Raw genomic sequence first — 24,462 nt, forward strand, 5'->3', positions numbered from 1 at the left:
CCAGCCTAGACACACAAACACCTGTGAGAACCAGCACAGTGCCAATATCTTCCACATAATTTGCTAAAGGCAGGCCTGCCACCCCCACCCCATACAGCCTTGGCCAGAGCCCATCCAAAGTGGTGCCACAAGCCTGGCAGTATGCAAGCAACCACAACAGGGGCCAACTCCAAAGTGACTCCTCCCCTAAGGAGAGGGAAAGATAACCACACACACCAGTCCAACTGTGGCCCCAGCAGTGGGCTGGGGTGCAGACAGCTGGTCTGCTGGCCTCACTTACCAACAAAAGCTTCTCAGAGCACAACTCAGGGAAAGTGTCTTACAGTTCAGTGTTATTATATCTCTGGCAAATGCCTGGTCTGATCCAACTCAAGCCTAAGGCAGCTCCAGACTGGCCAACTAACAATGCAGGGACTAAATCCTGCCCACAACAGGCAAAGAGGGTCATTGCAGACAATTGGACTAAAGGCAGAAGCATCTTGGCCACTATAGTAGGGTACATACAACACACATAGGCAACACCTCTTAAGCACCAGGTCTGATAAACAGGGAACATTACACTGCAGGGCACTACAGGATCTCTTCTTTATAAGACCACTACTTTCAGGAGCAGGAGACATAGCTGACTTTCTTAACACATATATATCTTAACACATAGAAACAGACACAGAGAGTTAGACAAAATGAAGAGACAGAGGAACATGACCCAAATGAAAGAACAGGACAAAAATCACAGCAAGAGACCTAAATAAACAGAGAAAAGTAACATGCCTGATAGAGAATTTAAAGTAATACTCATAAAGGAACTCACTGGACTGGAAAAAAGAATGGAGGACCTCAGTGAAACTCTTAACAAAGAAACAGAAAACACAATAAAGAACCAATCAGAGATTAAGAACTCAACAACTGGGGATCCCTGGGTGGCGCAGCATTTTAGCACCTGCCTTTGGCTCAGGGCGCGATCCTGGAGACCCGGGATCGAGTCCCATGTCGGGCTCCCGGTGCATGGAGCCTGCTTCTCCCTCTGCCTGTGTCTCTGCCTCTCTCTCTCTCTCTCTCTCTCTCTGTGTGTGACTATCATAAATAAATACAAAATTTTAATAAATAAATAAATAAATAAATCTAAGAACTCAACAACTAAAAATAAAAATAATACACTATAACGAACAGAAGAACATATCAGCAACCTGGAGGACAGAGTAATGGAGAGCAATCAAGCTGAACAGGAGAGAGGAAAAAAATGAAAAATTAATAAAGACTTAGGGGACTCAGTAACACCATCAAGCATAATAATAACATTTGCATTAAAGTGGTCTCAGAAGGAGAAAAAGTGGGGAAAGGGGCAGAAAATTTGTTTGAAGAAATAATAGATGAAAACTTCCCAAATGTGGAGAAGTAAATAGAAATGTAGATCCAGGAGGCACAGAGAGCCCTCAACAAAATCAATCCAAGGAGGTCCACACCAAGACATATAGTAGTTAAAATGCAAAAAAAAAAAGTAGTGATAAAGAGAATTTTAAAAGCAGCAGAAAAGAGTTACACATAAGAGGACCCCCCCATAAGGCTGTCAACTAATCTTTCACCAGAAACTTTGCAGGTCAGAAGAGAGTGCCATGTTACACTCAACGTACTGAAAGAAAAAAACAATAACCAAAAATACTCTATCCAGTAAGGCTATCACTCAGAATAGAAAGAGAGATAAAGAGTTCCCCACACAAACAAAAGGAATTCATGGCCACTAAACCAGTCCTACAAGAATTGTTAAAGGGGACTCTGAGTGGAAAAACCATAAGCAGGAGTAAGCACAAAAGGAGTAAAATTAAATGTATCTATAAAAATCAGTCAAAGGAGTCACAAAATAAAAGACTGTAAAGTATGACACCATATATCTGAAAGATAGCAGAGAAGAGTAAAGATTGGGTTCAAATTTAAGAGATCACCAGCCTAATATAAATTAATATACACATAAGATGTTATATACAAACCTAATGGTAACCACAAATCAAAAACCAGTAAGAGGTGGTGATGGATGATTGTGGGAAGAGATCCATTCAAGTTCTGAAGCTCTGGAGTAAAGATCCACAATTAAAGGATAAGGTGCTCTACACTTGAAACAATCCACTCCACCATCCACCCCATCCCCAAACACACATGATCCTATGAACCATTCATCAAGTACTTTATATACCAAACAGGCCAGTGGTGAAATTTCTGCCAAGTCATCTACGAAAGTATTTGAAAGCAAAAGTAGAAAACTAAAGAAGCAGCTAACAATACTCTTGTACCTTGAATGCTTCTTTTAAAAAAGGCCTTACATCCTTCACACGACCAGACTCCATAGTGATATCCAGATGCGTAATCGCTGCAGACCGCACAGAAGTGGGCATCCCTCTTTGAACTTGGACTAGTAATGGGGCTGGCACAACTGCTTCCACTAACTTTCCTTTTCAGTGTCTCTCTGGGGGAAAAGAAAACATTCATTGTAAGACAGCATTAAGAGAAAAGATGGACTTTCTAGGGAAAAAAATAGCATGAACACTGCCTAAGTTACCTCTTTGCCCTGTAGGGCTCATGATAAATATATTCCAAGAAATCTGATCAAGCACCTTTGTTGTTGATATCAGATCTATGAAGAATCACACTGTTGGGAATGACTGCTGTTTGAAAATGGTTACGGGAGTCTATGCCCATCCATGCAGCACCGATGAGCACTAGTAACTACAGATGGTCAGTTGTAGCCATCAGGCTGCACATGTCTGAGTGTAACAAGTGACCAGAGCAAGTGTTACCCACAGGTCTGAACCACAGCAGGAAGTACCGTTGCTGGAATTCATCAACGCTGTAAAGATGGGTCTAAACTTACCTACCCATTTTCAAGTAGCAGTTATTTTCAAGTGTTACCTTTCAGAGTTCCCATTCAAATGGGGGGGGGGGTGGGGAGAACCTTTCATTCTGCAATTTAAGATGAAGGTCTAGAATAAAAATAACTTCAAGAGGAGTAACAAATGCACTTTATGTTATACTGAAGTGATACTATACTCTGGTTTAGAGAAAGAGAGAGAAAGGGGAGGGAAGAGTAGGGGAGGGTAGAGATGAACGTGGAAGGGCAGGGAAGGCCAGAGAGAATAGAAAGAGAAAAGAGAAGAGAGGGGAAGAAAGTAGACATGTGCCTGTCCTTAAAGAAGGTTCTGAAGGAAGGAAGTGCTCAGGGCTGGGAAGAGGGGCAGGAGCTCCCATATGGGAAAGGACAGCTGGTCAAGGCAGCACCGGCAGACACCAAAAGCACATGTGGTTAGTTCCTAATTTTGCTAGGCCATGTTTCTTTTGGAAAGAAAGTGTTAGAAATATGATTGATTCATACATGAGGATAATTATACTATGGGTTGATTTCCCTAATATTAGCAGAACTCTGATTAGATCTTGTCCTCAGAAACAAAGTATCTCCCCTTGAAAGCTGAGTGAAAAACAGTACTTTAAAAAAGTCATGTACAACATTTATAATCTCTTTCACCAACAAAGTTCTTAAAAACGAAGAAAAATAAAAGTACTGTGTGATGTGGCTTTCTCGAAGTGTTACGACAGCATTTTAAAGTAACAAATTTCAATATCTAATATGCAGTGACTTAATACTTTGATTGTTTTAGAAATTTATCTCCTCCTCATCTTTCTCCCAGCACAACCTCTTCCCTCCTTAGCTGTAATTATCATTAAACACATTACAAATTAAATGGAAATAACCATCACGTTACCTTGCTTTGGAAGAGTACAAATACTCTTTTGAGCTTCAAGAAATTTCAACTAAAGTCTACATTTAGTTTCCTACCAATCTTTATCAAATGTTATTTTAGTTCACTGCTAAAAAGCTTACACCAATTATTGTCTGTTTTCAGGCTTCGTGTGTCCAGTGTATTTCATTTAAGTAGTAATACTGCCACAGTTGCCTTTATCCTGGACACAGTGTGTCATGAACACTAAATTGGATTTCACTAAAGAGGGATTTAACTTGAAAGTAAAGCAAAAACTTCTTTTTCAAACATGTCACTTCATCAAGAAAAAGGTGATTTAAGTTCAATCTTTAATGTCTAAAAACGGTAGTCATGAGAGTGAATTCTCCCCACAACCCAGATGTACAAGCTTACTTTTTAATGAGGATTCAAAATCAGAATAGATATTCTAGAATTCAGAATATCATATGTGTTAGGTGCTCTAAGTAATCTATGTGATGAATAAAGACCTTGAATGATGCATATCTTTCTTCTCACTGCATCATAAAGTGATTCGAATAATGCCCCGAAGTACAATTCAGAATGAAGACTGAATTTACCTGTTTACAGGTAAGGTGGGTTCTAGTGATCTTGCTTCACACCAAGGACTCTTTTGAGGTTCTGCATACAGAAGTGACGACTGGCAATGGATGGCTAAGGGAGAGAGGTGTCCAGGAGTTGGCCACAACACATTTGGGCTCGTGGTCTGCCGACTGGGTCCACCTTCTGAGTTATTGGCACTGCTGGGAATACTGTAATTCATCACAGCAGGGCTATAGAAGGTCACGGCGGAATATTCATGGCGGCTCTCTACGTAGGAGGAGGGTATATATATGGGGCCGTGCTCCAGGGGTAGGACAGATTGACTGCAGTTGTAGGAAGCAGGAGAGTTAAGGCTAGATGGAGAGTTTTTGATATCCATGTCTTGAAGAGGCAACAGCTGAGGAAACTCTTTGTGAGAAGAGGCACAAAGGGACATTATGATGTTCTCAGAGACTCATGGGCAGGTACGATGGCTGTAGAGAAAAACAAAAGACATTTCTAAGTTACAGCTACAGGCCTAACTATTCAAAATGTCCAAACATATTTATTACTTACACACGTGCTTAGAAACACATCCTGAAAGACCCCAAAATATTAACCTCAGGGGGTGTGAATGGGAGGCATGGAACTCTCATTTGCTACTTTATTCACTCCTTTATTACTTTTGTTGTGGTTAGCTACAAGAATTGTTTTTAACCACAAGAATTTATTACACTTTTAAAAAAATCAAAAAAATACAGGATTATATTAAAACGCCAAGTTCTCTCCCTCCCCCCCCCCCCTTTCTGGAACTAGATACGTTTGTTTTCAAGTTCTTATGGAAAAATAAACAAGCATAACCAAGAAGACCTTGAAAGAGCAGGTCAGTGAGCACGGACAGCATTAACAGATATCCAGGTACACGAGTCGCCAGCAATAAAACACAAGGAACAGACAGGCCAACGTGCCCTCGTCAGTTATCCATTTATTGCTTTCTCAGCTTCCAATGCACCCTTGGGGGTACAGCCTACGCTAAGCCCTGGAGGTGCTTTACCGGGTTCCGGTGAGCGCACTGCTAAGCGCTCTCAGTAGAGGGCGCTGCAGGGACACCACAGGAGCAAGAGGCTGCTGGTAGTACCTCGGGTGCCAGCAGAGGTGGGAGTTTGGGGGGGTGAGAACAGCCAGTGGAGTCTGGCATCGCTGCGGGTCCAGAACGAGGTCCCTCTGCAAGTTTGCAAAGACGGCGTGGCGATAACCTTTCCACAGTCACCTGTCCAGACTGTGGCCTGACAAGTCATAAAAAAGTTGTTCCTTGCACAAACCTCCTCCCCTGGTGCTAGGGGCACACTGTGAAGGCCTTCTGTGCCCCCACCTCCTTCAACCCACAGCACCTGGACTCCCAGTGCACGACCACGCTGCCAGCTGCTGATCACCCGCTCCCCGGCAGCACCCCCGAAGCTGTCCTCCTGCCTGCCCAGCCACCTTAGACCAGCTCTGGCCTTGGCTAAACCGGCAAAAATCTCTGCTAATTAGTGGCCCACCCACCTTTCCCAAGGAGGTCCAAACCCCTTCCAAATCTGTCCTTTCTTGAGTGTTCTCCCTCGGCCCTGAGGTTCCATTTATAGTTTACTTAATATTTAATATTTATTATACTTAATTATTATACTTAATCTCTCATCATGGTTATTCTTTATATCAAAACTCCCCTGAACTGATTATGTAGTTTCTAACTCCTGATTGGACCCAGACTGCTACAGAACAAAACAGAAAATCCCAAAATAGAAAATTCAAGAACGCAAAAGTTTTTGGAAATTTGGCATCTGATAAAGGGGATAGCTCAAATCACCGAGGAAACACTGGACAGAACTGCCATTGGAAAAAGAACATATGCCAGAATAAACTCCAAAGGGTTCAGAGATCCAAATGTTAAAAAGAAAAATGGAAGGACTCTGAAGGAGACTCAGGGGGAAAGGGAGCAGTGGGAGGGAGAGGGGACTGCACAAGTACCAGAAGCAAGCAAAGATGAACTTCTTTATAACATGGGTGTGGGAAAAACCTTCTCACTATGGCTTAAAATCCACATACAATAAAAAGACCAATACATTCAGAACAGAAAAGTAAATCTCTGCACATCATAAAAACACCATAAGCAAAGTCAGAAGACTAATGACAAATTGGTGAAAAAGCATCTCAACTTCTATTAGAAACAAGGGGATTGGGTTGCCTGCTCAGGTCGTTGTCCCAGGGTCCTGGGATCGAGTCCCACATCAGGCTCCCTGCAGGGAGCCTGCTTCTCTCTCTGCCTAGGTTTCTGCCTCTCTGTGTGTCTCTCATGAATAAATAAATAAAATCTAGAAAAGAGAAAGAAGAGAAGAGAGAGAAGAGAAGAGAAGAGAAGAGAAGAGAAGAGAAGAGAAGAGAAGAGAAGAGAAGAGAAGAGAAAAAAGAAAACAAGGGGCTAAATGTCCTAGCATTTAAAACTCCTCAAGCGAAAACAAGACCAAAAACTCTTTAGATAAATAGGCAAAAGACATAGAACACAGAGAAAGGAAAGCAAATGGCTCTTAGAACACAAAGATGCTCCACATCATTCAGAAAAATTAAAACTACAAGATACCATTTTCTCACGTTTGGCAAAAATTCAAATGTTTGACAACAGACTTCCTTGGTGGGACTGTGGAAAAACAGAGACTTTCTTTGACACTGTTGGTAGTAGTGCAAAATGGCACAACCCCCACGAATATCTGGCATTATATACAGATTATGCATGTGGTACCTTTGGATTTAAGTCCAAAGCTCCCATTACAAATGACTGTTACATCAGTTTCCTCACTCTGAAAATTAGTAATTAAGGAAAAAGAATTAAGTCTGGACCCTGCCTTTTTAGAGACTCTGTAGTTTATGCAATCGTTGAGGGCAAACTCTTCTTTATGAAAGAATGTCACCCAATGAATAGTTCAAAAAAAAAAAAAACTTGGATGGATAAACTAGATAGTTTATCTAGAGCAAGTAAAAATATTAACAATTACTGAATCTAGACAGTGGACTTATGGACATTCATTATACCAGTCTTTCAACTCTCCTTTGGGTTTAAAATTTTTCATAAGAAGCTTTGGAGAAAAGACACAAAATAATACAAGAAATTACAAATGGAAACTTAAAGGTTAGAATAATTGGATAATACAATCTGGGAAAGAGAAGAATGACCATTAATAACTAGACTGGTTGAGAAAGATCATCAGGTAAAGAAGCTTGCCTTGAGAAGTTCTCCATTTTCAATATCTTCATGCCAGCTGCCACCTACTTCCACATGCAGGTAACTTGGCTCCCTAAATGTTCCTAATTACTTTCTCCTAACATCTTCATTTGAATGATCATTTCCGTTTGTCTTCAAAACAATATACCTATGGGAGTTTTAAAATAGGTCTACAAATTATTCAATAGTCCTCCCTTCAAAAGGTGGAGTCTAACCTCCCCTTGAGTATGTGCTAGATTTAGGACTCATTTTTAGTGAAAAATTATGGCAGAAGGGATGCTATGTGGCTTCCATGACTAAGTCATAAAAGGTACTGCAGTCTCTTCCAGGCTTGCTCCCTTGGATCACTCACTCCAGAGGAAATTAGCTGCCATATTCTGAAGACACTCAAGCAGCCTTGTGGAGGCCTCCTGTCAGAGCTAGCAAGAAACTCCAGCCTCCAGCCAACACCTCTGTAAGTTAGAGCTTTCGGAAACTGATCTTCCACCCCCTGTCAAGCCTTCAGATGACTGTAGGTCTGGCCAACATCTTGACTGCAACCTCATGAGAGGAGCTAAGCTGGAACCTTCCAGCTAAGCTGCTCCCGGATTCCTGACCCTTAGAAAATGTGTGTGAGATATTATGTTTGTTATTTCAGCTGCTAAATTCTAGGATGACTTGCTACACAGCACTAGATAATACAAATCCAAGGTAAAATCAATCATTTTCCTCCCAAAACCATTATTAATTTTCTATTTGTTAATGACAAAGCCCAATACACTTACCTTTGACTTCTCCACTGCAACCAATTATCTTTAATCATGAGGGCACACTTTTTTTTTTCCACAGTACCTTTTCCTTTTGGTCTGTCTTTTGCCAACATCTGAGCAAGCTCTCATTACTTCTTATGTGTGCATCTGGAGTAGGCTACTTACCACTCCTTGTCTCCAGTGAGCTCCTTCTCTGGTTCCATAGAGCTGCCAGACTGACTGACTTTCTTTCTTTCTCTTTCTTTCTTTCTTTCTTTTTTTTTTTTTTTTTTTAAGATTTAGTCATTAGAGCAAGAGAGGGAGAGAGTGTGGGGTGAGGGGGCAGAGGGAGAGAGAATCCCAAGCTGACTTTGCACTGTGCGTGGAGTCTGATACAGAACCCAATACAGGACTTGATCCCAAAACCCTGAATCATGACCTGAGCCAAAATCAAGAGGCAGAAGCTTAAACAACTGCACTACCCAGGTGCTCCCTGACTAACATTCTTAAAACCCAACTCAATACCCCTCTGCTTCCCACCAGCTTGTGTAATGTCACATTCTTCTAACATCCAAGGCATTCCATTCTGCTGCCCTAATTCATCATCCTACTCTAATCTGCTATTTTCCTGCAGAACTGCCATGTCCATAAGGAGTATGCAAAGTGCATAATGTAGTGATGTGCTTTTTTTACTCTTAGCACTCCTACAATTACTTAAAAATTTAATCCTCCTTATTAGAATAGAACTGCATTGAATCATTCTTGTAAATGGTAGAAGTAGGATTAGATTTTAATCTCCTTGAAGGCACACATTATTTTTATTCACCTACTACAACTCAATAAATATTTGTTATAATGAAAGAATATGAGGAAACGTGTTTATAAGATTTCACCCAGTCCAGGGTGTTAGTGGAAGATGGGAGCAGCACGTTCAGTAGGTATGGTACCATGTGGAGACAGGATATCTAAAGGAGTCCCAAGGCATGCACTCTGCCTTCAAAGAGCTACTGTACCAGGTAAAGGAGGCAGGACAGACCAGGTAAAATGCTAAGGAATACAAACACGCTACCACTTATAATCAACAGTGATTGACCATGAAGGACAGCAGAGGGAATGGTAGCTAGAGAAGAATACAGCATCAAAAAAGTATTCTATATGTAATATATTTTACATTTTTACATGTATTCTTATACCTTTCTCAGATATATCAATATGCATGTATTAATCATAACAGAATTTTCTATTTCCATTACTTAGATTCCCAATCAACACATGCAATACCTGATTCCTAATAGAAAATATGCAGAGTAAAGCATATAATGCTAACTATTGTCAAAACTAGCAGTTTCCAAACTTTTTTTACATGGTGGTAAAATACACATCAAACTTATGACATTAAAAATAAAAAAATAAAAAATAAATGGTTAAAGATTTTATTTATTTATTCATGAGAGACACACAGAGAGAAGCAGAGACATAGGCAGAGGAAGAAGCAGGCTCTGGGCAGGGAGCCCAATGTAGGACTCAACCCCGGACTCCAGGATCACATCCTGAGCCAAAGACAGATGCTCAATCGCTGAGCCACCCAGGCAACCCCAATCATTTCTAAATGTCCAGTTCAGTAGTGTTAAATACATTCACATCATTGTGCAGCTCATCTATAGAACTCTTTCTCTCTTGCAAAACTAAGACTCCTCACTCGTTAAACAACAGCTCCCCAACCTACCCCAACCCCGAGCCCCTCAGCAACCACCATTCTACTTTCTGTCTCTTATGGATTTGACTACTCAGTACCATATAGAAGTGGAATCATGCAGTATTTGTCCTTCAGTATCTAGCTTATTTCTTAGCACAATGTCTTCAAGGTTCATCCATTTTGTCTCATGTGTCAGAATTTCCTTCCTTTCTAAGGCTGAATGATATTCCATTGTATCTACGTACCACATTTTGTTAATCAAGAAAGGGTTTTCAACACAAATGATTGAAAGCATTTGCAGATCCATGAAATGACCTAGGTTAGAGTGAGTGGTTGAATATAGAAGAAACAACAGACGTTGGTAATTAGGTCACTGGTAACCTTGAGATAGCAACTCCATACCCGTCAGGATGATGAGGAGGCATCTATCCCTCAATCTGTCCTGAAAACACCTCTCCTATTTCCATCCACCTACACATAGGCTTGCTCATCGTGCTTATGTTTTTCATAGCATATTTTGATGATTGCATTTTAGTGCATTGTTTTTGCTATATGATCTAAACATATCTTATGTGGCCAGATATTTCATCAAAAGACATTGAAAGCCCTTTAACAATACAACTTAAGCAGTACACATTGTAAAAATTGAGAGGAAAATACTCAAGGTAACATGCTTAACAAGCTGTACTTATGTATAGTAAAATGTAATCTTTGGAAGTCATCATTTTGTGTTTCTTGAACTTAAAAATAAGGGAAAAAATGGTATAAGAAATAAGATGGCTTGCCCAATTTAATAAATAAAAGTATATCCAAAAGGGAGTGTGGTCACTGTGGTGAGTACATTACATTCAGGAAATTATGAAGCAGGAAAGCAGTGATTTTTAGAGTAACAATTTGAACAAGACTTCAAGTTAATACTCAATGATAAAATCAGTCGAATGGTTTAAACAAAATATTCTCTAAAGATTTTGGTCACTCAAGTTTTTACTGAATTTCATGATGTCTCAACTTTACATTGCCCCAAGGAAATGTATGTAGCATTTTAGCATAAGTAACTCAACAAAGTCCACACACCAACCTATCAGAAAACCACTGCTATCTTTCACTTTCAATAGGCCTCTTAAAAAAACAGAAAGCTTCTACCAATATGCAGTGATGAATAGCAGCATGGAAATTCATGAACTTGAAATAACACTCCCTATTATCTAGGTAGAAAGTGAACATACAATTTAAAATGAATATGACATCTCTCTCAGGAGCAGAGAATCAATCCCATTACTCATTTTCACCTATAACTGAAATGTTCATTTTCAGCCCAGAAATGCTGAAATGACCTGTCAGACACACACCGCCAAATGGCAAACGCCAAGATTCATCCAGGCAATCAATTAGGTGCCACGGGGACTTTGCTTAGGAAGATGGATTTCACATACACACACCAATCAATTTCTTTAGAATTTCCATACATCCTTAGCACAGTAATAATTCATGTGAGGGAACTGGTTGCTAGATAGACCATGATGAAAAGGCCACGTTGCCTTTTGGTTGGAAATCTTTCAGATGTATCCAGATTCATGTGACAACCATTTGTCAAAGGAAACTTGGATCATTAGTAACTTGGCCACCAACGCAAAGGGTTGGTGGCCTCTTCTGAAGCAAAGACACAAGGGGCAAGGAACTGAAATCATAGCAGAAGACCCTATAGACGAGCAAACAAGTAGCAAAAGTCTCCACCCAAAGACTAAGAAAGTGAATAAACAACCTGTGCTGGTTATGGTGAGTAGTTTGATCTAAACCAAGGAGATAAACCAGTTGAAGGAAAGAATCCCCCCAAATCAAATTTCTTCAACATTGTAGGACAGGATTTTCCCAACACATTCCTTTGAACAAGCAAGTACTGACTCAGTGAGCACAGTATCTGGTATCAAAAGGAAAAATAGTCTCTTAACAGCTTAATTGTTGGGCCTGGCAGGCATGGGACTTCACGTGGCCAACAAAAGAACATGAACCCGGACATCCTGATTCTAAGAATTAAGCATTTCTTTGCATGTCAATTTTCTTTAACTGGTCATCACAGCCTAAAATAGCTGGCCCATATCCTTCATGATGAACAGAACTGTTTTCTGTCCAAAGACTTCTCTGTCCCCCTCCTCCACCACACACACCAGTAGTGAGCCCTTTCAAGTCCCATCTGTGTTCAGCAGGAAAGCCTTTTGTACACATGGGACTACACATAGTGTTCTAACGTACTGAACATATTGTGGAACTTAAACAGAAAAAAAGATTGTAAAATTCCAAATATTTACAGTGATTCCTTGGGAGAAGGAAAAAACAGGCCCAAGAAATGGTAGAAAGACAATCCAGGAAGAGTAGAATGATTTTATCAAACTATCTATCAAATCTAGATAAACAATAAAAAGGCAGTTGCCACCAGGCCTGCTATTACACATATTCTGGCCCAGTGGACAGAGCAGTACATGGGGTCCTAGATTTGGCTCTGCCTAAAAGCCAGGTGATCTTGTACAAATCACATCAACTTCCTGAGCTTCCATGGCTCCTTCAGTAGAAATTAAAACCTAATATGGGCTGCATTTATGGGCTGCATTTTTTCACAGCACTCGGAGGATAAAGTAAAATGATGTATGTGGAAACATCCTGTGAGGTATTATTACACATCCAGGAAGACAAAGTCTGTCTATTAGCATGCTACTGGATGTGCCTAGAGTGTTGGACAGAACTTCTAGAAAGGTTAAAATGCCCTTATGACCACCATTTTGGATTTTTGCCTCCTCACTGTACTTTCTGAACTTCTGCTTGACAATTCCTTACACCAGTCCAAATCGCTGGGCTGCTGGTAGCCAGCTGGCATCATATGTAGCACAAAATGCCACATTCTCCTTGCTCTGTGTTCTTGAGCCTGCCCACCACACCTCCCCAAGCATTCAGTTCAAACACCGCTCACTTGTGTGCCCTACAGAAGTCACACATGCACATTCACAATGCAGACACTGCAAAAAATTTTGTGGAAAAGATAAAAAATATTTAAGTGTCAAGCATCCTTGATGTATGCCAGTGGCTGTCTATCAATCATTGGCCTTAAATCTTCCCCAGCAAAACACAGCTCTTGATCAACTTAATATTCATTAAAAAGAAAAAACACTCTGGGACACCTGGGTGACTCAGTGGTTGAGCATCTGCCTTCGGCTCAGGTCATGATCCCAAGGTCCTGGGATCGAGTCCCACATCAGACTTCCCAAAGGGACCTGCTTCTCCCTCTCCCTGTGTCTCTGCCTCTCTCCATGTCTCTCATGAATAAATAAATAAAATCTTTTTTAAAAAAAGAAAAAACACTAAAATCACCACAGAACTGATCACTAATAATTCACATTCAACTCTTAAGAAAACGTACATGTATCTTCCAAAATGAGAAAACTCTAATTCCCCTTGTGGCCCCCTGGACCTTATAGACCTGAACAGGAAATAGAACTTGGAAGCTTGATGGTGAAGACGCCAGAGCCTCAGCTGCACGGTCTTCACATGCTAAGGCGGGGTATGGAGGGAGAGCCCATCAGTCTACTCTCTTCAGCAAGTCTCTGCCCCTTCCCAATTCCAATCATCAGAGAAAATGCACTGCTCTTAGGAAATGGAACCATTTTCAAATATCCATTTGGGACAGGGAGGGGACAGTTGTGAATGAAGAGGTCATGACCAACGCAGAAGTTAAAGTGAATGCACTCATCTCCTCTTCCGGTCCTGGGTTTCAGTTGAACACGAACATTTACCCACAAAACATTGCAGTCTTGCTTTGAGGAAACATACCAAATCCAGTAAGCTGCCTTGACAGTGACCCTTACTCTCCTGCTCTCTGTTAAGTACACCCATACCCAGAATCCCCGCTGAAGGCCCTTAATTTATGAAGAGGTATAAAACCTCCAGCTAGGAATGCCAACCACTCAGTTTGCTGGTGCTTCCTCAGCATGCCACTCTGCTTATCCTAGTTACTGCCTCTGTAGTTCTCTGAAAGGTAAGCTGCATGTGGAAAATACGGCCTCCTCTTTTCATAGCACAAAGGAGAAAGGAAAAAGACATCATCTGACATATCTTTATTAGGAGTGCTTAACAATAACAGACTCCTAGCTATTCTCTAAATTGAATAATGCATTAAACAGTAAAGAATATGTCCTGCAAGAAAATCTAGATTTCAAAGCATGAGCACAGAAATGGAAAAACTCTGACATCAACACATAAATTGGGCACAGACCTCAACTCTTAATAAGGACAGTATTTTTTAACTTAAGTCACAATCACTCTATATTAGATTTTCAATGTCTCCAGATTGCCATTTTTAATTACTTTTCTGCTCCTCACTAATTAATCGTACGTAATTTCAGGTAACTTTTGTACTCTCAAATATAATAAAAGTATTTTTTAAATGCCTAGTTATATAAATACAATACATTCTATTAATATTACATAAATGACCAATGTTTCTTTTTAAAAACCCTGTATTCAGTTGGTGATAATCCAGATGCACAACCAGAACAAAAGACTTAGCCCACAATGGAATCCGAATGTGCTAAGAATGAAATCTATTAGCCCAATGGGAACCTAACAGTCCCATTTGCAAAATAGCTTTTCTTTGCCTCAATTCATTCCAAAGTATATAAGGAGTAAAACAAAAATACCACAACCTGACTCATCCCAACAAAAAGGGGGGTTGAGGGAGACTGGGATTCTCTTTTGCAAAAAGCATAGGAAGATTAATTATTTCTGGGTAAAAACATACTGAAGAACAGAACAGTAAAATTAGGGAACAGTTCAGTGATTTTTCAGGGGGTGAGGATGGGTGGGGGGGCTGATTACAAACACACAAAGGGGACTTTTGGGAGTGATGGCACTTTTCTAGGTCTTGACTGTAGAAGTGATTATATAAATGTTGCAACTGTCAGAATTCATAAAGGGTAACCTAAAGAGGCTAGGTTTTACTGTATATAAATTATATTGCCAGGAACCTGCCTTTTTAAAATGGCTATAATGTCCATTTCCACTAAATTATGAAGTGTAACATTCAAGTATACAGTTCTCAATGTTCTAGATGTAATTAGGAAAAAACTTACCAGTAAATGATTCAAGTTCAGCCTTCAGTGTTTTATATAATCATTACATATTTACAAGTATTATATAAAGTGGCTCAAAACATAAACTAAAATTATCAGATGTATTTTGCACATTACTTGAATATAGATATATAGAAAACTGTAGTGTTTTACTCTTAAAAATGAACATTTCAATATCTATTAGATGTTAATTATGTTTTGAAGGGTTAAATTTACTACTAAATTTTACCTTTTCCATATTATAAGTAAACTGAGGAATAGAAAAGGTCATTAGATTCATTTGAGTCCCTCAGAACCACTATGAAATGTATTCTGTGTTTTTAATAGATTTCAGAGATTTTCAAGTCTTAAGAGTTACAGGAGACTGGCTGTTTTTGAAATAAGAATGTTTCAGTAATTCAACTGAAAAAAAGAAGATTGAATGTAAAATGGATCCTAAGATTATGCTTTAACACCTTACATTCTCCCTCTTCTTGAGTATATGCAGAAATATAGATTTTTCTGCAGAAAAAATAAAAGGCAAAGAAGAAGTGTCATAGTCAGAGAACACATACTTTTTTACAATACTTAACGGCAGAAACCTTTCTTTCCACATGTTCACTTAAGTAACGAATATCTTTCTCCACATATAATAGCCACTGTGAGTTCAGAAACTTAAAAGTAAAAATTCCCAATGGCATGTCCATGAAAATACTAAAAGTCTAGTAAGGCAAAAATCTTACCTCCAAAGGGTTGTGTACTACACCAAAGCACAAAGCTGCTTTTTTAAAAAGCTAGTAAAATTGAGTCAACCTGGTTTTCCTAAATAGAAATTCACTCAAACCCAAATTTTTTTTACAAAAAAATATTATTCCCTTGACTTAATTTTAGGCTTCCGAAATGAATCAGGCACGAATGGTAACACAAAGGGACAAGAGAAGAGCAGCTGGCTTCCTCTTCAGCAAATAAAACAGACCAGATCTTAGATCTTGCTCAGTTCACCCAGGACAGAAGCAAATCTGTTTTTTATATCACTGAGCAGTGGCACTTAATACATTTAAAACACCGGTCACCTGCTTCATCCACGTACACCTTCCCAGGCCCACAAAACTCAAGCATGAAGTCCTCGTTCAACTTTCCCACGCTCATCATTTCACCCTCTTTCGGGAAATCCATAGGGGGAAAGAAGAAAGAAAGAAAAGAAAGAAAAAAAAGAGGAAAAGAAAGAAAAAGAAAAGAAAGAAAAGAAAGAAAGAAAAAATCTAGAGTTTTTTTCTTTCAAAAAGACACGTATCAATCCGGAGTTTACAGGCACAAACTAATTAAATTAACTTGCCAGCGTCTTGAGTGAAAATACTTAGAGCGTGAAATTTCTGTTTCCTATAGTTTTCAAGACAAGTGGTTTCGGGCGGAGGCGGGGGTCTGTTATTGTTCTCAATATTGCTGCTTTCGCATCCTTGGCTTTCACACAGAGGAGCAGACAGTCCCACCCCGAGCCGGCCGGGGGGCCCTTACCTTGCAGGTGCACGGCGCCCAGGGGTCTCTGTCACGCGGGCCCGGCCTCTCCCGGAGCAGCCGCCCGCCGCGGGCCCCGCGGTCCCGGGGCCGGAGAGCGCGCCCACCGCGCGGCGCGGAGCCGGAGCCGGAGCCGGAGCGGAGCCGGAGCGGAGCCGGAGCCCGAGCGCAGCTGGATCGCCGCCCGCCGCCCGCCGCCGCCGCGGTCCCCCTCCGCGCTCCCGCCGCCCCCCCCCACCCCCACCCACCGCAAGTTTCCCGGGCGGTCCCCGCCCCCTCGGCCTTCGGGCTGCCTGGCTGCAGGGGCGCGAACCGGGTTTCAACAGGTCCAGGAGCCGGAGACGCTGCAAAGATCACCAACGACTTAACGAGGAGCCTCTCCTCCCTTTTAAAGACCCGGGGGCGGCGGAGAAAGCCTCCAAGAGCCCACGTGACCACCGAGCCGGCTGCCCAGAAATCTCGGGAGGACGCGGACTCCCCGTGTCTCGCCATCCACACTCACCTGGGCGGAGGGAGAAGCCCCGGGGAGCGAGCACTCGAGGCGCCCTTCCCGCCGGCCTGGGTTTGGGAGGTCTGGGGCGGGGCCTGAGAATGCGCATTTCCAACCCGGTGCAGGACCAAGCCCAAACGGATGCTGCCCGGTGGGGGGGCCACACTTTGAAGATTCACGTCCCTAGACCGTGCCCCACGTGGGTCTGTCAGTGGATGCTTCGGGGTCATTTAAATACAGAAGTCTGACTTTTTTTTTTTTTTTAAGAATTTATTTACTCATGAGAGACACACAGAGAGAGAGGCAGAGACACAGGCAGAGGGAGAAGCAGGCTCCGTGCAGGGAACCCAACGTGGGACTCGATCCCGGGACCCCAGGATCACGCCCTGAGCGGAAGGCAGAGGCTCAACCACGGAAGGTGCCCCCAGAAATCTGACTCTTAAGAATCCAGTGGTGAAACTAGAGAGGCTTTGGGTTTTCTCAGTCCGGGGCCCAAGGGCAGGTTCGTGCCCCTGGAGAGGCCAAGCCACGAGGCCGTGGAGGTAGATGGCGGGTGCGGGTTCTGAGCGGCCGGCTGGGGAGGCCTTTCGCCTTAGAGCAAGGAGCCCAGGAACCTCCTCACTCACCGCTGCCAAAAGAGGCAGCTGGGGGGACATCTGCCTCTGCCGCTGGCGGCGCCCCTCTTCCCTCCGCAGGGCCTCCGTGGAGCTCCCTGCAGGCCTGAGCCCCCTGGTGGCAGCTCCAGTCCCCCAGGTCTGCGGAGTCCCCAAGCTCTCCTCGCCCACCCTGCAGCACAGCCCACAGCCTGAGGACTTTCCCTAGTCGTTAAGCAGCACCTAGCGTTAGGGCAGCCACTGGTGGCGAAAATCCAATGGTAAGTTGCATATGTCCCATAAGCCATTCTCAGACCCCAGTGCCACATTTGTGTCTAATTAATCATCAAACTATCCATACACGTGGCATAAGGGACGTGGTTCTTGATCTGGTTGTGACTCCAGATCTCTGATAAAAGAAGACCAAGAGGGCATCTGGAGGGAAACTTACAATGCCTGCCTCAAGTGTTGGGGTTTAGCCAAAAATGGCCCAAGCCGACTCTAGTGTGCTCTGGGTTTAGGAGAGTGAGGTCCACAGGTAGTGAAAGCAGGCTCCAAATGTGGAGAGCCACCCACTTTATAAACAGTGGATAGATACAATCTCTACTGCCCCACGCCCTCAATTTTCATTAAAGCAGGGACTCCTGGATGCTCTCAGGTTGTAAGGCAGGGTTTCCTGATCCTGGAGGCAGAGAAGTTAGTTTGAACAGGAGGGTGTGCGGCTGACCAGCTTCACCTGTGTAAGACTATAGAGACAAGATGCTTTGCCAATCTCGGCTTTCCTCTCTCGGTGTCCCTGAATAGTACCCAGTGCCCACAGGCTCCTTCCTCCTTTGCACCGAAGAAAATTTTAAGCGATGGTTTTAAAATATCAGTTCTATTTGGAAGTACTTGCTTGTTAACAAGATACATCTGGACGAGAAATTATTATTATTATGAAGGAACTTCAGTCTTGAGCCACTAGGCAGGCCAAGATAATGTGAGGGTGAAGAAAGCTGACAAATGTCAAGTATCTACATTGTGCCAGGGAGTGTGCAAAGAAGTGCTTGCACCACATCCCATTTAATCTACATGGGAGCTCTGTGAACTGGTAATGTTAACCCTCCTCAGATGAGGAAACTGGCTCGCAGAGCTTATATCAACTACCTAGAGCCACACATAGTAAGGAAGGAGCCAGTAGCAGCAAGGCTTTCTTTGACAGCTACCACTTATTAGGCATTTAGCCATGCCCTACGTGTCTGCATGTTATCTCATTTTATATGCAATAGGTCTAGGAGGGAAATTCTATTATTAAGTATCCCCATTTTACCATTGAAAAAATGGCCAGTCTGTGGCTAAGACTTGAAACCAGGTAGAAGCCCAAGACTCTGTTCTCCTCCATACCAGGACTTCAATCAATTGGAAATGAAGATGGTTTGAATCAGGACACTAGATCTCCCAAGGACGAGCCCTGCCTCAAAATCCCAGAACTAGAGCTCTGTGCTCGCTGTGACTCTTCCTTCAGAAGGCGTTCCACTCATGGGAACAGCATGTTCTCTTTTTAAAGACCCTCAAACACCCACAGAAGTGGTTTGTTACACAAGGAAACCTCACTGCAGGAAATATTAAACAAAGAGAATGAATGGTAGTGAGTACGTTTCCTTCTGACTCATCCTGTGGATGGAGAAAGATAATGGGACCTTAGGGATGGAAGCTTTGCCTGTTTCTTTTTATTAAAGATTTTATTTATTTATTCATGAGAGGATACATAGAGAGAGAGGCAGAGACATAGGCAGAGGGAGAAGCAGGCTTCTCGCAAGGAGCCTGATGTGAGACTCACCCAGACATTCCTACTTTGCCTGGTTTAATGCAATGAGTAGGGAAGGTGATTATTCCAAAACAAGAAGGGATTTTTGAGACAGTTAATACCAATGAATAGACTGAAAAGTATTCTGAAATCTAGTGTTAAGGACCATGCCTCTGTTAGAAGATCCCAATCTCATGTCCACCTCACTCGTGACCTCCCTAAGGAAGCACCTACATGGTATGATATCAAAAGGTCTTCCTCTTCCCAAATATTCTATAACAGGGATTAAAGTCCTCCCCATTCAGTCATCAGTTGGGATTGAAGCATTGGATTGTTAAAGTTCAATCATGTTACATATGATGAGTAATATTAATTTACTAGCATTTATGATTACACTAATGAGCTTGCAAGATGAGCTAAGTGCCACCTGGGAAAGAAAGCAAAGGAGGTTGGCATAGGACAGGTCCATTCTGCTGTAGGAGGAAAGAAAGGCTCTCCATCTGGGTGCACCATCCTTAATTTTTCAGTCCGGGGATCCCTGGGTGGCGCAGCGGTTTGGCGCCTGCCTTTGGCCCAGGGCGCGATCCTGGAGACCCGGGATCGAATCCCACGTCGGGCTCCCGGTGCATGGAGCCCGCTTCTCCCTCTGCCTGTGTCTCTGCCTCTCTCTCTCTCTCTCTGTGTGTGACTATCATAAATAAATAAAAATTAAAAAAAAATTTTTCAGTCCGCCCCTTTTCTGTCTAGTGAAGTCTTACCCATCCCAAAGCCTAGGTGAAGACTGAGATAGCCCAGTGGCATGTGCACACTGCACCCCACATACAGCATTTACCCTGCCTGTCCACACCCCCTGCACCGTGTATGGTATACATCTCGTATCTCTAGCTTCCCTCACTGAAGGATAGCACCCATAGCACCCACCTACTTCCACCCAGGCATTCAACAAGTACCTGTGGAAGGCTCCAACTTGGAAAGATCAGAAGGAAAGGGGAAATATTTCTGGTGGTAAAGAACCTACTAAAAGGCAAAACAAAACTTTGTTGAAGGCAAGAAAGCAAAAACTGATGAGGAGGGGAGATAGGATGGCTTTGGATTGGTGCTCTTTCTCTTCTGAGCCTGAGGCCAAGAGGGAGGACTTAAGTCCTGGGATGCTCTTAACTGCTCCAGAGGATAATAGGATCAGGCTCTTTCTTCATGATGTGTAAGTATAAATTGTTCTGTTTTAAGAGGATCTGAGAGATGTAACCCTAAACTTACGGAATTAATAAGAGAAAAGAGAAAGATCGGTTGCACCTGCCACCGTACCTCTATTTGGAGGTGATGAATTGGAAGGTGGGATTACTAATGAGATGTGCCAGGCTATTTCAGCTGCCCATGAATAGGGTTTCTAAGATAAATTTTGGTATTTGAAAATTGAATTTGGGTAGAGCTTTTTAGGATCATGTCTTTTGTGGAAATAAAAATGAACATAACATTTATGTACCTTTCCAACACAGGCATTACAGGAGGCAGGCTTCCCAAGACTGGCTCATTCTTATTTACTGTAATCCTCATAACTTCCCTTTGGCTGTCCCTACTTTATGGATGGGGAAACAGAGCCTTAGAGAGATGAAGTTTCTTTTGCAAGGTCACCCATGTGCATGTGGCAGAGTGAAAGCTCCAGCCCAGTTTTCTACCTATCTGTGAATCCCCTCCTTTCTCCTCTGTTATAACTGTGATGTTTGTCTTACTTGTGTAAACTGAGGCGTATTTGTCCTGTACAGCCTGGATATTGCTGAATGAAATCTTGTCAAGTTCTAGTCCAGGCATGACCATCCATGTGCACATCTATATAACTTTATTCTTTACTGACCTGGGTTTGACTGGAACGCTTGGTAAGGTGGCCAAGGACATAAGCAGCAAGGTAGACCTAACCTGGTATCTAAGTGCCCAGACTACAGAACAAGGTTACTCTGACCTGCAGTTGAAATGAACCAGTTGGGCAACTAGCATGTATAGACAACTCCTTATAACTCACGCTCAACTGTCTCAGTGTTGGTCTTTGACATTTGCAAACGTACAGGTAAATAAGCTTTTGTTCTAGCTACTGCTCCTTGAAGGCACTTAAATTCCACACAAATCTCTCGCATAATTTGTTCCTAATTTCTATCCATTTGAAATCAAACAACACGAAGAATATATGTTCCTGTCCTGAGCTCCAACTCTGATTGAAGCAATTCTCTCTTGACTACCAAAGAAACTCACCCCCAGAGGTCACTGGCAGGAATGTGAACACCCTGTTGAGAAAGAAAATGTTAAAGAACTATTAGAAATCGTGGTAAATTGTAATATACAATTTCACAAATGACTCCAATGCAATTCTGGAAATGCAGCTTCTTTACTTCTTCTGGCACTGAATAAAATAATATTAATAACAGGTCAGACAGTGTAATAGTCCCAGATATGAGGTCAGAAAGAAAATCGGGTATATAGACAGAAATGGCTTACGAGGCCACAGATTCTAATAAGACTGTCTGCTTCCATGGAGTTGAAAATTCAAAAAAATTGAAGTTTTTTCTACTTCTCATAAATGTATTTGACATTTTCAAGTTCTTTGTTCGTATCATGGAAAGTTACTAGAAATGCCTCATATTGCCAAATAACACTCTATTGATGTACACTGCATTAATGGCTTTCATAAGAATATAGACCCCATCTTTTGTGAACAGAGAGAGGGTGGTTCCTTCACATATGTCATTGCTTGATCTGATGAGTCTGACCAGAGAGAGGAATGGTCTTTTCCATGATTCAATCTCCCCTGTTGCTGGGAATTACAGCCAGGAAATAAACTTCTCCAAGCTGTGTATATAGCTCCTGAGAGGTCGCCAATGTTGTCCAATGTACTAGTATCCCTGCAGTCTCCCTTCTTTTGTCTTCTTTTTATGTCTCTACTTTTTTTTTTTTCTGTCTGTCCAGGCAGTTTGCTCACTAATCTTTTCTTCCTGGTTCTGCCCACCTCAGGCCAGATGCTTCCTCCACCTGCTCCCATTCACCATCTTCTTCCATCCAACAGCCACAAGTTACAAAGAGAATTCTTATTCTAGGGTGACATTGGCTTTTACAATTAACACAGCATGCACACGGCCATGTCATACTTTGTTTTCACACCAACTCTGTGATAGTGATTTGATCCCCATTTTGCACATAAGGAAACTTAAGTGAGTTCACTAGATTTACACTTAGAGGAATCCTAGTCATCTGATGCATTTTGTAGATCCATACCTGCCTCTCTGAAGGAATTCATTTCCTCTATTCCTAGCACTGGGGGTGAGGGGTGGGGGTGTGGGGGGTGGTCTCTGAGCAGCTGCCATGTTGCTACTGCTACTATCTTTGGGCTTGTGTCACTTGACCCAACCCCTTCCCCTTGCCCTTCCCATTTTATCTCAATCTGAAATACAATTCAAGGGAGAAAGTCATTGACAACTTTTTTGAGGGAGAGAGAGTGCATGTGAGGGGTGGGGGAGAAAACCCTAAGTAGGCTCCATGCTCAGTGTGGGGCTCGATCTGATGACCCTGAGATCATGACCTGAGCCAAAATCAACAGTCAGATGCTTAAACGACTGAGCCACCGAGGCGTCCCTCATTGACAACTTCTTTAGTTATTTTTGCTTTAAAGTTATTCTGACACTCGATATTACATTTATTCTTTCATAAAACACTCTTCTTTGGAACTACTTCTTGCCCTCCTGCATTTATCTCTTTGTGAGAATGCCCTCTCAATGCTGAAAAACAGTAATGCCTGAAGTGCTTACCTAAGACACAGGAGAACATGAAGGTGTTTTCTCAGATGAGGAGGAGAGGAGGAGATGACATTCAATGAGCAACTGCTTGTAAACACTTTATCTGCACTTAATCCTTTATCTGCATTTAGTCCTCAAAACAATCTTACAAGGGAGGCACTATTTATGTGCTCACCTAGCCATGAGAAGACTAAGGCTCAGAAAGCTGAAGTAATTTGCCCCATATCACCCAACAAGTAAGAGCAGAGGGTCCCTACCAGCTGTTTCACAGCAATACCCATTCTCTGTAAACCCCCCTCCCGAAGGCTTGGGGGGAAGGCCAATGTCTAAGAAATGACCTACAGTACCTGCTACAAAGGATCAGAGACAAGTGAATGGGAGAGATGGAGAGTTTTGTGGACATTCAGAGAATTTCTTGCACGTTTGGGATCCTCTTAGAAATTAACCCTCAGACTCATTTCTTGAGCTGACTAAATTTCAGACATGGAAGGTACCCATCTCCCAGGCGGGCCTCTCTGAATTTTGCAAGTTACCCAGGCCCATACTTGTGTGTGCCACTCGGCATCCATCATTCTTCCCCTCTGGCTCCTAGAAGCTACTCAGGACTTCTACAGAGAAAATGCAGCCGCAGTGCTGCACCACAGCAGTCAGGCCAGAAGAGCCCATAGCAGGATGGAGCCTAGGCTTGGAGTCTGACCTGGGTTTTCAGCACCCAGCCACCTAGCAGATGTACACCCTTGAACACTCTTCTGGCCTCTTTGGACTTCTGTAAAATAAGAAGAGCATAAGAATGTACTGCCTGAGATGGTTGTGAAGATGAGCTATAACCTGCCTGACACCTGGCAGATTCTTGGTACAGGATGGCTTTAGAAAAATCCAGCAGTCCTTGGAACAATGGGCTTCACAGGTGTAGAAGGCCTAGGAGGAGGCAAAGGAGGAGGCCTGATGGAGGGGATTTGTGGTTAGAGAGGTTTGGGCTCCTAGAATGGGGGAAGGAGTACAGAATTAAATGCCCTGTCTGAAGTTCATCTTAGCCATAGAGCTCTGCATACATCTCTTCAGGCAGGCCCAATTGTGAAGTGAGTCAGAAAAGATCCACTGACATACAACCCAATTGTAAGACTGATTTAAAGCAGTTTTATTCCACATTCCTGGATCATGAGGCACCTTAGTCACTTGTTTAAAATATAGATTCCCAGGCCTCTCCTCCCAGGCAGACTCTGAACTAGGAGCTCTG

General features: G+C 42.4%; 1 protein-coding gene across 1 annotated transcript in view; it reads right to left on the reverse strand.

The window, feature by feature from the left end:
* ESR2 (estrogen receptor 2) overlaps positions 1-16,687 on the reverse strand; it is a 67,977-nt gene extending 51,290 nt beyond the window's left edge. The window contains exons 1-3 of the mRNA XM_077909587.1: positions 16,578-16,687; positions 4,325-4,780; positions 2,286-2,458 (exon numbers count right to left, since the gene is read on the reverse strand). Coding sequence (XP_077765713.1) covers positions 2,286-2,458; positions 4,325-4,743 — 592 coding nt within the window. The 5' untranslated portion in view covers positions 4,744-4,780; positions 16,578-16,687. The remainder of the gene's footprint in view (positions 1-2,285; positions 2,459-4,324; positions 4,781-16,577) is intronic.
* Positions 16,688-24,462: the final 7,775 nt, after the last annotated feature.

The sequence above is a fragment of the Canis aureus genome, chromosome 9, assembly GCF_053574225.1.
Source record: "Canis aureus isolate CA01 chromosome 9, VMU_Caureus_v.1.0, whole genome shotgun sequence".
Taxonomy (NCBI): Eukaryota; Metazoa; Chordata; class Mammalia; order Carnivora; family Canidae; genus Canis; species Canis aureus.